The 12,525-nt window shown below is 44.1% G+C and overlaps 4 protein-coding genes across 4 annotated transcripts in view; 1 reads left to right on the top strand and 3 right to left on the bottom strand.

Moving 5' to 3' along the window:
- The window catches only part of LOC308284290 (histone H1-like), a gene marked incomplete at both ends in the record, with an annotated part of 115,134 nt that overhangs the window by 52,093 nt on the left and 50,516 nt on the right, over positions 1–12,525 (top strand). The gene's annotated exons all lie outside the window — the stretch shown is intronic.
- LOC308284293 (histone H3.2) lies at positions 9,338–9,748 on the bottom strand (the record flags this gene model as incomplete). Its single annotated transcript, XM_080724870.1, has 1 exon — positions 9,338–9,748. The coding sequence occupies one exon, from the start codon at positions 9,746–9,748 to the stop codon at positions 9,338–9,340; it is 411 nt and encodes a 136-aa protein (XP_080580996.1).
- LOC308284298 (histone H2A-like) lies at positions 10,435–10,818 on the bottom strand (the record flags this gene model as incomplete). The annotated part of the gene is made up of 1 exon (XM_080724875.1): positions 10,435–10,818. One exon carries the CDS (start codon positions 10,816–10,818, stop codon positions 10,435–10,437), a length of 384 nt encoding a protein of 127 aa, XP_080581001.1.
- Positions 11,791–12,402, bottom strand: LOC308283330 (histone H1-like; the record flags this gene model as incomplete). The annotated part of the gene is made up of 1 exon (XM_080723747.1): positions 11,791–12,402. One exon carries the CDS (start codon positions 12,400–12,402, stop codon positions 11,791–11,793), a length of 612 nt encoding a protein of 203 aa, XP_080579873.1.

Below are 12,525 nucleotides of genomic sequence, written 5' to 3'. Positions count from 1 at the left end.
AGCACCTCACAGATCTACAAGCACCTCGCACATGCCAGGGACAGAGTAGGTTGGCCTGCATAAGCCTTGCTGTCAACACACTATACTACACCACTCAGGCCACCAAGCCAGGTGTGGTCAATTAGTGCCTTCTTTTGATCAGTGGCTTCTGCTTGATGAGTGGCACCAGTCTGTCTTTGTTCCCTGGTCAGTCAAGTTCACTGGGAGAGAATGTTTCAGATCAGTGCAAGTGTATTTGTTTTCCATTTGGACTTACTGTGTTTTGTTGGTACAGTATGCGTGCGACTAACTAATATTTCTGATAATTCCAATTTGTTTGTTGTTTAATTAGCCGGATTGTGAATGCCCTGCATTTTTCTTTCATCTTTAGAACCACACTTGTGTAACAAAACAGAGTGGTGATCATTTGGTGTGGGTGAAGAGAAGAAAAACATTTCATTAAAGGAGTAGTTCACCCCCAAAGTGACTTTTTTTCTATTGAACTCAAGTCTCCATGGCGTGAGTAATACATTGAAAAAATAAGTCATTTTGGGGGTGAACTACTCCTTGAATGTCAGTTTTGTGGTGTTTTGACTGGACACCCTGAGGATATTGCCAGATAGATAGACAGACAGACAGACAGACAGACAGACAGACAGAGAATTGTAGGCCTTGCATTTATTTGACTTGGTTCCAACAGATGGCGAAAATAGCTAATCTTCAAGCTCACAATGCCTCACTGTTTGGACAAAGAGTTGAGGCGTTACATTTTGTAAAACACGGCCTTGTGAAAATAGCAGATCTACATGCTCACAACACCTCACAACGCAGGGCGGCGTGAGCATGTAGATCTGATATTTTCACAATTTCTGCCCCTAATATTTAATTTATCATTTTAAAAGTATTAAAAAGTCCTTAAATTGTCTCTTTAGAAATGTGCAGATAGCCTCTGTATACTGTTGAGTGGAAAAACAATGTTTCACATTAAGCTAAACATTTGGGACCACCCAAGATCATTTGGAGACCCCTCTAGGGGTCCCATAGTTGAACCACTGACTTATAAGGGGAGTATGGAGACCCCTCTAGGGGTCCCATAGTTGAACCACTGACTTATAAGGGGAGTATATGAGGCTGGATCCGTCTGGAACACTGCACTAGGCTCTCGCCAGCTCTGTAGCTCTCCACACTTGAACAGTTGTGTCCTTAAATTCAATTATAATAATTAACCCCTGTATATACGGGCAATAGTTTTACATGACTTTGTGTACACAGCCAATAGTTTTACATGAACATGTTCAGGCTTTAGTACTGTACTGTCTCGTGTAGCCCAACAGAGCCCATCACAGCACAACATGGCCCACCAGAGCCCAATACAGCCTACCAGAGCCCAATAGACTCCAGCAAACCTAAGTCCAGCCCAGTCCTGCCGAGTAGGAGTATAGACCGGGGAAAGGGGGTAGTTAGATGACTCCACCAGGCCATTACTGTCCAGATCTGGCTTGAATAGGCCAGACCAGGGTAGACAGGACTGCACCAGACTCCACCAGGCTGCTCCAGCCAGCTCTGTAGATCCTTGCACATGCGATTAACCACTGTGTACACGGGCAATAGTTTTAAGTTTTACATGAACCCTCAGAGGGACACTGTGGGCTTATCAAGTGGTCCATGGCCGGTTCTCAAAGTGAGGTCGGGGGGCCCACAGTGTCCCTCTGAGGGGACACGGCACAGACCGTGTACACGAAGGGCAGGAGCAAGTGTTCAAGTCCCATAGAATCTATGGGAAATGTACACAGGCGTGTACAAAGTCACCAGTAGTTTTACATGAACCCTCAGAGGGACACTGTGGGCTTATCAAGTGGTCCATGGTCGGTTCTCAAAGTGAGGTCGGGGACCCTCACAGGGACACTGTGGGCTTATCAAGTGGTCCATGGTCGGTTCTCAAAGTGAGGTCGGGGGACCCTCAGAGGGACACTGTGGGCTTATCAAGTGGTCCATGGTCAGTTCTCAAAGTGAGGTCGGGGGACCCTCAGAGGGACACTGTGGGCTTATCAAGTGGTCCATGGTCGGTTCTCAAAGTGAGGTCGAGGGACCCTCAGAGGGACACTGGGCTTATCAAGTGGGAGCACAAAGTTGGTGAGGGGGGTACTAGCTATAGTAGGATGATCAGGCTTGTCGAGGCCAAAGGGTGTACTAGAGTCTTAATAGGCACCATTAGGTTGTTCTAGGCCGTTGTCTGCCCTTTAGCTGCTCACACAATTGAGACCAAACACTGTGTACAGGAGCCTTAGTTTGTGTGTACATGACCAATAGTTTTAAATGGATATTTCTAGTCCATCGCACACCGCTGCCTTGTGCACCCTTGGTTGGTTCGTCTGTTTGGGAAGGAGGGACTTTGAGGATGTGCCTCACTTTGAGAACCGACCATGGACCACTTGATAAGCCCACAGTGTCCCTCTGAGGGTCCCCCGATCTCACTTTGAGAACCGACCATGGACCACTTGATAAGCCCACGGTGTCCCTCTGAGGGTCCCTCGACCTCACTTTGAGAACCGACCATGGACCACTTGATAAGCCCACAGTGTCCCTCTGAGGGTTCATGTAAAACTACTGGTGACTTTGTACACGCCTGTGTACATTTCCCATAGATTCTATGGGACTTGAACACTTGCTCCTGCCCTTCGTGTACATGGTCTGTGCCGTGTCCCCTCAGAGGGACACTGTGGGCCCCCCGACCTCACTTTGAGAACCGGCCATGGACCACTTGATAAGCCCACAGTGTCCCTCTGAGGGTTCATGTAAAACTTAAAACTATTGCCCGTGTACACAGTGGTTAATCGCATGTGCAAGGATCTACAGAGCTGGCTGGAGCAGCCTGGTGGAGTCTGGTGCAGTCCTGTCTACCCTGGTCTGGCCTATTCAAGCCAGATCTGGACAGTAATGGCCTGGTGGAGTCATCTAACTACCCCCTTTCCCCGGTCTATACTCCTACTCGGCAGGACTGGGCTGGACTTAGGTTTGCTGGACTCTGTTGGGCTCTGGGGGGCTGTATTGGGCTCTGGTGGGCTGTGCTGTTCTGTGCTGGGCTCTGTTGGGCTATACGAGGCAGTACAGTACTAAAGCCTAGACATGTTCATGTAAAACTATTGGCTGTGTACACAAAGTCATGTAAAACTATTGCCCGTATATACAGGGGTTAATTATTATAATTGAATTTAAGGACACAACTGTTCAAGTTTGGAGAGCTACAGAGCTGGCGAGAGCCTAGTGCAGTGTTCCAGACGGATCCAGCCTCATATACTCCCCTTATAAGTCAGTGGTTCAACTATGGGACCCCTAGAGGGGTCTCCATACTCCCCTTATAAGTCAGTGGTTCAACTATGGGACCCCTAGAGGGGTCTCCAAATGATCTTGGGTGGTCCCAAATGTTTAGCTTAATGTGAAACATTGTTTTTCCACTCAACAGTATACAGAGGCTATCTGCACATTTCTAAAGAGACAATTTAAGGACTTTTTAATACTTTTAAAATTATAAATTAAATATTAGGGGCAGAAATTGTGAAAATATCAGATCTACATGCTCACGCCGCCCTGCGTTGTGAGGTTTTGTGAGCATGTAGATCTGCTATTTTCACAAGGCCGTGTTTTACAAAATGTAACGCCTCAACTCTTTGTCCAAACAGTGAGGCATTGTGAGCTTGAAGATTAGCTATTTTCGCCATCTGTTGGAACCAAGTCAAATAAATGCAAGGCCTACAATTCTCTGTCTGTCTGTCTGTCTGTCTGTCTGTCTGTCTGTCTGTCTGTCTGTCTATCTATCTGGCAATATCCTCAGGGTGTCCAGTCAAAACACCACAAAACTGACATTCAAGGAGTAGTTCACCCCCAAAATGACTTATTTTTTCAATGTATTACTCACGCCATGGAGACTTGAGTTCAATAGAAAAAAAGTCACTTTGGGGGTGAACTACTCCTTTAATGAAATGTTTTTCTTCTCTTCACCCACACCAAATGATCACCACTCTGTTTTGTTACACACGTGTGGTTCTAAAGATGAAAGAAAAATGCAGGGCATTCACAATCCGGCTAATTAAACAACAAACAAATTGGAATTATCAGAAATATTAGTTAGTCGCACGCATACTGTACCAACAAAACACAGTAAGTCCAAATGGAAAACAAATACACTTGCACTGATCTGAAACATTCTCTCCCAGTGAACTTGACTGACCAGGGAACAAAGACAGACTGGTGCCACTCATCAAGCAGAAGCCACTGATCAAAAGAAGGCACTAATTGACCACACCTGGCTTGGTGTGTTGACAGCAAGGCTTATGCAGGCCAACCTACTCTGTCCCTGGCATGTGCGAGGTGCTTGTAGATCTGTGAGGTGCTTGTAGATCTGCTGTATTGGGTTTTTTAACTAGTTTGAAGTGTTGGTGCCGTGCTGTGACAGCTTGAAGCAGGGATGGCTCTCCACAAACCCAATTGTGATGAAAAATATTTATGAAATAAATAAATGAAATATATATATATATATATATATATATATATATATATATATATATATATATATATATATATATATATATGTATATATATATATATATATATGTGTGTGTGTGTGTGTGTGTGTGTGTGTGTGTGTGTGTGTGTGTGTGTGTGTGTGTGTGAAAGACAACTGACTTTTATGTAAACCATACTATATGGACAGTTTGTTCTGCATGTCACTATGCTGGAAAGTGTCCTAATCGGGAGATAAGCCCTGGGGGTCCCTGGAGGGGTGGAGGTTGTGGATTGGCAGGCAAGGAGTGTGTGTGCAAAGTTTGGCATTGAGTAATATGCTGGCTGTGTACACATGTTCACAGCGGCGTCAGTTCAGGAAAGGCTAAGGTATGGCAACATGACTGGTGTCTTGCAAGACACCAATCATGTTGCCATACCTTAGCAACAGGCACGATGAAAAGTACATTTAATTATTTCCCCCCTGTAGCCAAGGTATGGCAGCTGCCATAGCTTGCCATACCCAATTGACGCCCCTGCATGTTCACCTCCAGTAGGTTGGGAAAGTAGCCTGCCACCCTGTGGAAATAGGCTTGAACTGCAAGATAGGACCCTAAAACAAATAAAATGGAATAAAAAAGCATCCGTAAGACGGATGGGCGAACAAGTGGTGTCCATACGTAGATGGGGTCCCAGAGGACATGTAGAGCCCACCCCCTTATTTTTCACGCCCCCAGGGAACACACAGCGGGGTTTGGAAATTTGTCGTGTACACCAGCCCTAGGACCTCGGCTTCGTGGACCGATTTAACGATAGGGGTAATAATAATAATAATAATAATAATAATTCATGGGTGCTGTGGATGAAAAGCTTATTTACAGGGGTGCCCTGAGTGAAACAAGCCCCTGCTATATAGGTTACTTTGTAACTTTGTACTTTGTCAGCTCTTACCTAGTTTCATCTTCTATGTTGAGGCCATAGAGTGATGGAGCCACATGTTATTCGAGTCTACAAGAATACAACAAGAGATGAGTTAGATGATGCAATGCACTTACTGGTTCTGTGTTGGGTCACCAAGGATAACAGCACAACCCAAAACTAAACCTAACGCAAAACAGAACTAAACATACATAGGCCCCACAAAACATGTTGTATTTACCAAGCATTGTCTTCAGCCATCTCAACAGACCGTCTATGTCCTCATTGTCCTGGGAAGAAGAGGTTTTTTATTGTCAGAAATTACAACATACTAGCTGCAGCCAATGCATTTACAGTGGTTTCTTTGTAATCCCACATTCAAAGGGATATTTCACTTGCAACGTAATGGAGAAGTCACGGCACCCTCACACATTAGAATGTCCCTCTAATGCGTAAGGGCCACAATGTTTTCATTACTTTTTCACAGCAATCCAAAGTTTCATTTATGATTTGTCATTTGTTTGTAAAATAGGCCCCCACTAACTTTGGAAGCCTATTACAGAGAACAAACGTAATATACTTTTTTATGACTTGCCTGAACATGTTCAGCTAAAATAGTAAAACATTGGCACATTGTGACACAATGTGCGTGTGTGTGCGCGTATGTGCGTTCATGCATGTGTGTATACGTGTGTGTGTGTCTCACCCTATCATCATACTCATCTAGGGACTCATAGATGCTGGAAGAATGTGACAACGCTGTCCTCCCTGTTTGGCTTGGTGAAGTTGAAGTTGTAGGTGTCGGTGGAGGGCTGAACGTTGGTGGAGGTGGCCGCTATTGCAGATGAGAGACACAGTTATTGAATGATTCACATTATTACATCCTGATATAATGCTATAATGTCTGTTTGAGGAAAATTCCAAATAGCAGAAAATCTACAAGCTCCCAATGCATTGTGAACTTGTTTATGACGCTATTCTTGAAATAATTTAAGATGAGAGGAGAGGCTTTAATTGTATAAAATATGGCATATCTACATAATACATGTTGCTCCTGTATCGTTTGTCAAAAGAGACCCAGAAGTGTGTATGTCTGTCTGTTATATATTGTTACTTATCTGTAACTTGTAACCTTAAAACTGCTGTGCTGACTCTGGGCAACTGATTTTAATAATAAAGGTATCTATCTATCTATCTATCTATCTATCTATCTATCTATCTCTCTCTCTCTCTCTCTCTCTCTCTCTCTCTCTCTCTCTCTCTCTCTCTCTCTCTCTCTCTCTCTCTCTCTATATATATATATATATATATATATATATCATCTATCTCTGTGTGTGTGTGTGTGTGTGTGTGTGTGTGTGTGTGTGTGTGTGTGTGTGTGTGTGTGGGTGTGTGTGGGTGTGGGTGTGCAAAACATTTTTCTGTAACAGTGGCAGAGATATAAGTAGGGGAAAAGTGTGACATGATGGACAGACTGACAGACAGACCATAGAGACCCCCAGAAGAGTAGATTTACCCTTTAATATATACTAATTTGACTTCTTGTTTTCAAAGTATCGCACAAATAGCAGTTGTGCAAGTGTGAGCTTGTAGATCTTCATTTTTGAAAAGCCGACATATACAAGGAAAATAAAAATAAAGGCTAAAATGATTGTGATGCTATAAACTACTTTTGCTGCAGATCGCCCTTCAAATGTTCAACATAAAGGTGTTATTACAAGCTCACAACACCACTTTATCACATCACCACTGTATGAATTTTAAAATAGGCTAAAATAATAAATACAAAAAATTACTTAAGTGGTTGAAGTTATACAGTGATTCCACCTTACAGCTGTTGCCTGTCCAGCAGTGTTGTTTGGTATCAACAGCTCAGCATCACTATCACGGGTCTGTACAGTCCATCACACAAATGAGTTATCCACTCACTCATCCTGTCCTGTTTTACTAACCTGCTCCCTCTCATTACCATACACACAGTGATTAACCTCAGCCTGCAGGTCATGTATCAAAATGATCAGGACAGCCATGGCTAGGCAGTGGGCACCCACATGGGCACCCAGTGCTTCGTTATGAAATGCTCCCACCTAGTGGGTAAATGTAGAATCGCATTTATTTGTCTCATCACTTCCAATTCAACTTGACTGTCTTATGATTGATTGAACTTGGTATCCTTGGCATCATTTCAGGGTGGTCTGTATCTCTATCTACTATGCTGTATTTCATAGTAACTGGGTGGTCAGTAATTCTCATTTTACGATCCTTCCCATTTAGGTTTAAATACAACCCCATGTAATGTGTTGTCCAGATGGTGGTAGTAGGATACAGCACATAGCAGAACAATTTAATGTATGGAGGAATTTAACCTTTGTACCAAATAATTCAACTTAACCCTTTCAACAAGTTCTGCATGATCTGCAATAACATTAGACGTATCATATTTCTACTACTAGTGAAAGTGCAGTTTTGTTGGCTCCAAACAAACCTCCTCCAAACCCACTGATGCACCCAGGCCTTTAGTTTAGTTTAGTTAGAAAGCAATGTCCACAGCTTCATATTTAACTTATCTTGCTCCACAGAGTGCGTACAAACAACAGCTTCTCCTATTGGCATTGTGCTCCGTCTCTGGTAGCTCTGTTCTGCAAAAACACTTGTCCACCCAGGTGCATGTCCTCCCCTCATGCAGGCCTACTTATGCCCTTGCTACCAGTCAATCAATTAGGCCTGCCCTTGGTGTACAAACTAGTAAATTACCTATCAAACGATTACAAATAATAATGCCAAATAATACTGAATATCACAAATATAATAATGAAAATACTATAATAATGAAAATAATAGCAACAATACAACAAACAAAACCAGTGCAATGGCTTATACAACTAGTAACTATTACATATTTCAATGTTTGGAATAATATGTAATAGTCAATGGAAGTAATTTAATGGATCACCAAACCTCTCAATATATAATTCAGTTGTGTATTGAGATTAAAGCTAATGACTGGGGGAATGAAGTCCTAACGTGTTAATGTGCAAGTAAAATCTATTACATCTGGACCATGTTACTTTGTCTACTTCGAAAAGTGTGTTTGCATTCATAGACCTTTAATAACATTGCGTATCTTTGTATGTTGAGTTAATCATGTAACTTGATGTGTCCATACTGTTGGTATTTAGTAATTAGGCAAGGTCAGGGGTGTCACACAATCACAAGGGGAGAAAAGTGGGACTGAATTACTAGCAGATGTGTGCAAGTCCCCAACACAGTCACAGTCAGTTTCACAAACAGTCTCTCACACACACGCACGCACGCACGCACGCACGCACGCACGCACGCACACACACACACACACACACACACACACACACACACACACACACACACACACACACACACAGTCCCATTGTTCCTATGTTTTAAGTTTAAGTTTATGGCTGTTGGCCTTGTTGAATTACAAATTGCTTACCATAGCTTCCTACTGGTCCACCTAAATGCAAGCATGTACTAAAAATACATATTTTATTATGTGTGGGCGGAGACAGTTGCGCCCATTCACATGCATTTCACTCTGGAAACAAGTATTTCCACCACACAACCAGTGGCATTAGCATTAATTTTGAAATGTATTGTCTAGTCATTTTTATGCCCTATGCATGTTAACCACGTGAACAGATCTCATTTGCCTTACAACTACAAAAAAAAGCACAATCACTGTTCAAACTTTTGTGCAGCACTCCATGCATTTTTAAAAGCAGCTAGTATACTGACAAGTTGGTGTAGGTCTATGCACACGCATAGTTTCTATATGCAATTTGATGTAGCCTTACCATGAAAAGGAATAATCTAAATCTTATCACGTAGTAGAAAATCGCTCTTTAAATAAGTTGGTGGGTGGCTCTTAAAAGAGCCGTTTTGGGGTTTGGACAGTGACAAAGGTCTAAGCACGTTCTCCACGGATACGACGGGCCAGCTGGATGTCTTTGGGCATGATAGTCACCCTCTTGGCGTGGATGGCGCACAGATTAGTGTCCTCGAACAGACCGACCAGATAAGCCTCGGCTGACTCCTGCAGAGCCATGACGGCGGAGCTCTGGAAGCGCAGGTCGGTCTTGAAGTCCTGGGCGATCTCCCTCACCAGGCGCTGGAAGGGCAGCTTGCGGATCAGCAGCTCGGTGGATTTCTGGTAGCGACGGATCTCCCTCAGAGCCACTGTACCGGGACGGTAACGGTGAGGCTTCTTCACTCCACCGGTTGCCGGCGCGCTCTTACGAGCTGCCTTGGTGGCGAGCTGCTTCCTGGGCGCTTTACCGCCGGTGGATTTACGAGCTGTCTGCTTGGTTCTTGCCATAGCTACTTCTGACTGAGTTGAGTGTAGAATGCAAGAACAGCGCAGACCGCCGCATTTTATCAGTGTCTGCGAGACGCCGTCATTCTCTGATTGGACAGTGGTCAGGAACCTCCTTCTTTAGGGAGGTACCATAAGTCACTTGCTACCGATTGGCGGGGAACACTTACACATTTCACACTGGAGCTGCTAACGCAATGGAATACTATAGTTTCCACTTTCCAGCAAACTGAAAATGCTTTGTCATGAGATATTGACAAGAAATAAACATTTGTACTTGAGTGACAATAACACTTGGATCTGTTGTATAAAGAATATGTATGCATATTAAATAATATACACTTGTCCAAATATATCATGGACAATGTATTATGCTTATAGAAAGTCAATGAATACAATATCATATTGTATTGTTGACTAAGAGGGCATATCTTGTCTTTAGATTATATTTAACACGGATGTGTATCAGCCTTCAATTAAGCATCAGCTTTCATTATGGATATAATTAACAAGGCACATTGCTTAAACAATAAACATGACAATAAGCTAATGAAAAGAAGAAAAAAAAAAGGAGCTTACATAAATTAAGCACATTTTAAAGAAATGGGAATAGAATTAATCTTTAAATTGAAAAAGTGGGTGGCTCTTAAAAGAGCCTTTTTGGGGTTTGTCAAACGATTGAAGTGGAATTATTTCTTGGCGGCTTTCTCGGTCTTCTTGGGCAGCAGAACAGCCTGGATGTTGGGCAGCACACCGCCCTGAGCGATGGTCACTCCACCCAGCAGTTTATTGAGCTCCTCGTCGTTGCGGACGGCCAGCTGCAGATGACGGGGGATGATACGAGTCTTCTTGTTGTCCCTGGCAGCGTTCCCAGCCAACTCCAGGATCTCAGCGGTCAGGTACTCGAGCACAGCCGCCAGATAGACAGGGGCGCCGGCACCGACACGCTGGCCATAGTTGCCTTTACGCAGCAGCCTGTGGACACGACCCACGGGGAACTGGAGCCCAGCACGGGATGAGCGGGTCTTGGCCTTAGCCCTCGCCTTTCCGCCTGTCTTACCTCTCCCTGACATTTTTAAGTTATATTTCTAGAGCAGTAGCTTGAAGAAAAGTGCGGGTTGAGAGGCGCGCGAGACATTTTATATCTTCGACTAAAGAAAGGAAAGTAGTGCCTGGGTGCGCCCCACCAATCACAACAAAGGATGAGAGCGCGGGGTGCGTGTGTTTGTGCTCCCCTCCAATCAGCATCATCGACGTCATATGGTTCCTCCCAGAGCCCTGCCCCCTGTCTAAAAGCTTTGGGTTCCTCCCCAAAGAACGAAAGAAGGAGGTTCCTCTGAGTCTGAGGACGTAAGGGAGGACAGGCAAAGCACTGCAGCAGCACCCCAGCACCCCCACTCCCCTATTCGTTTTTGGTCACAGCAGTTTACAGTAATATTGCCAATCTTTTCGATATATGATATATGATATGAGTATTTGTTTTATTTATTTTCCTATACTATCTAAATTGTATTGAGAAAACAATATCTATACCCTGTATAAAATGCCACAATGCAACATCAAGTAGCTCTGTTTATACAATGCTGTAGCCCCTCCAACTGTAAATATGTTCAACATTTTCATATTTATTTATATTTTTTACACTTGCTTTGGCAATGTAAACGTATGTTTGCTCATGCCAATAAAGCTCCTTTGAATTGAATATACAATCCCTATACTATACAATGTGTAATGGTGCTATTTTTTATCAAGTTGAATCAAAACGTCAGGACAACAGCCGCTTATAGTTTAACAAAATATCTAATATGGGTGGTTTGGCAAGGAAGTGGTTGGATTAGAAGCCAGGCCAGCTACGAAAATGTTCAACCTTGTAATAAATGAAATGTATTTTAGCAGGGACCCCATTTCCATCATGTTCTAAACGTATTTAGTCAGTGCTCATGTGTGACTGTGGTGCATAAGTACAATTGAGGATACTCTCATAAAACAATGTGGTTGGCTCTTAAAAGAGCCTTTGTGGGTATAAATATGGAACCGACAGCAGTTTACTTCTTTTTTGGGGCTGCCTTCTTTGCCGCCTTAGGTTTGGCAACCTTCTTGGCAGGAGATTTCTTGTCTGCTGCGGGCTTCTTCGCCACTTTCTTGGGGCTCTTGGTGGCCTTCTTCGGGCTTTTAGCCACTACTTTCTTGGCAGCGGGCTTCTTGGCTTTCTTCGGTGATTTCTTGGCGGCTGCGGGCTTCTTTGCTGCCGCCTTCTTGGGCTTCTTGGCCGCTTCGGGTTTCTTGGCAGCAGCGGGCTTCTTTGCTTTGACGGGTTTCTTAGCAGCAGGCTTCTTCGCCTTCACGGCTTCTGCATTCTTGTTCATCTTGAAAGAGCCAGACGCGCCGGTGCCTTTGAGCTGAACCAGAGTGCCTTTAGCGACCAGGCTCTTGACAGCGATCTTGACGCGGGCCTTGTTTTTCTCCACATCGTAGCCGCCGGCGGCCAGGGCTTTCTTGACCGCAGCCAGGGACACACCGCTCCGCTCCTTGGAGGCGGACACGGCCTTGACGACAAGCTCAGCGACGCTGGGGCCGGTCTTCTTGGGTCGGGGGGCGGCCTTCTTCTTGGCTGCTTTGACCGGGGCGGCGGCTGGAGCTGGGGCGACTTCTGCCATGATTCTCTTCTGGTTGGAGTTTCAAACGCACTGAAAAAAAGGCTGAGTGAGACTGATAGAGAATGTAGAGCAGGGGGAGGAACTTAAAGGACGTGTGAGAACCATGTAGACTCAACCCACTGG

Source organism: Nannobrachium achirus, assembly GCF_963921795.1.
Source record: "Nannobrachium achirus genome assembly, chromosome: 4".
Lineage (NCBI taxonomy): Eukaryota > Metazoa > Chordata > Actinopteri > Myctophiformes > Myctophidae > Nannobrachium > Nannobrachium achirus.
This window is presented reverse-complemented; position numbering and strand designations above follow the sequence as displayed.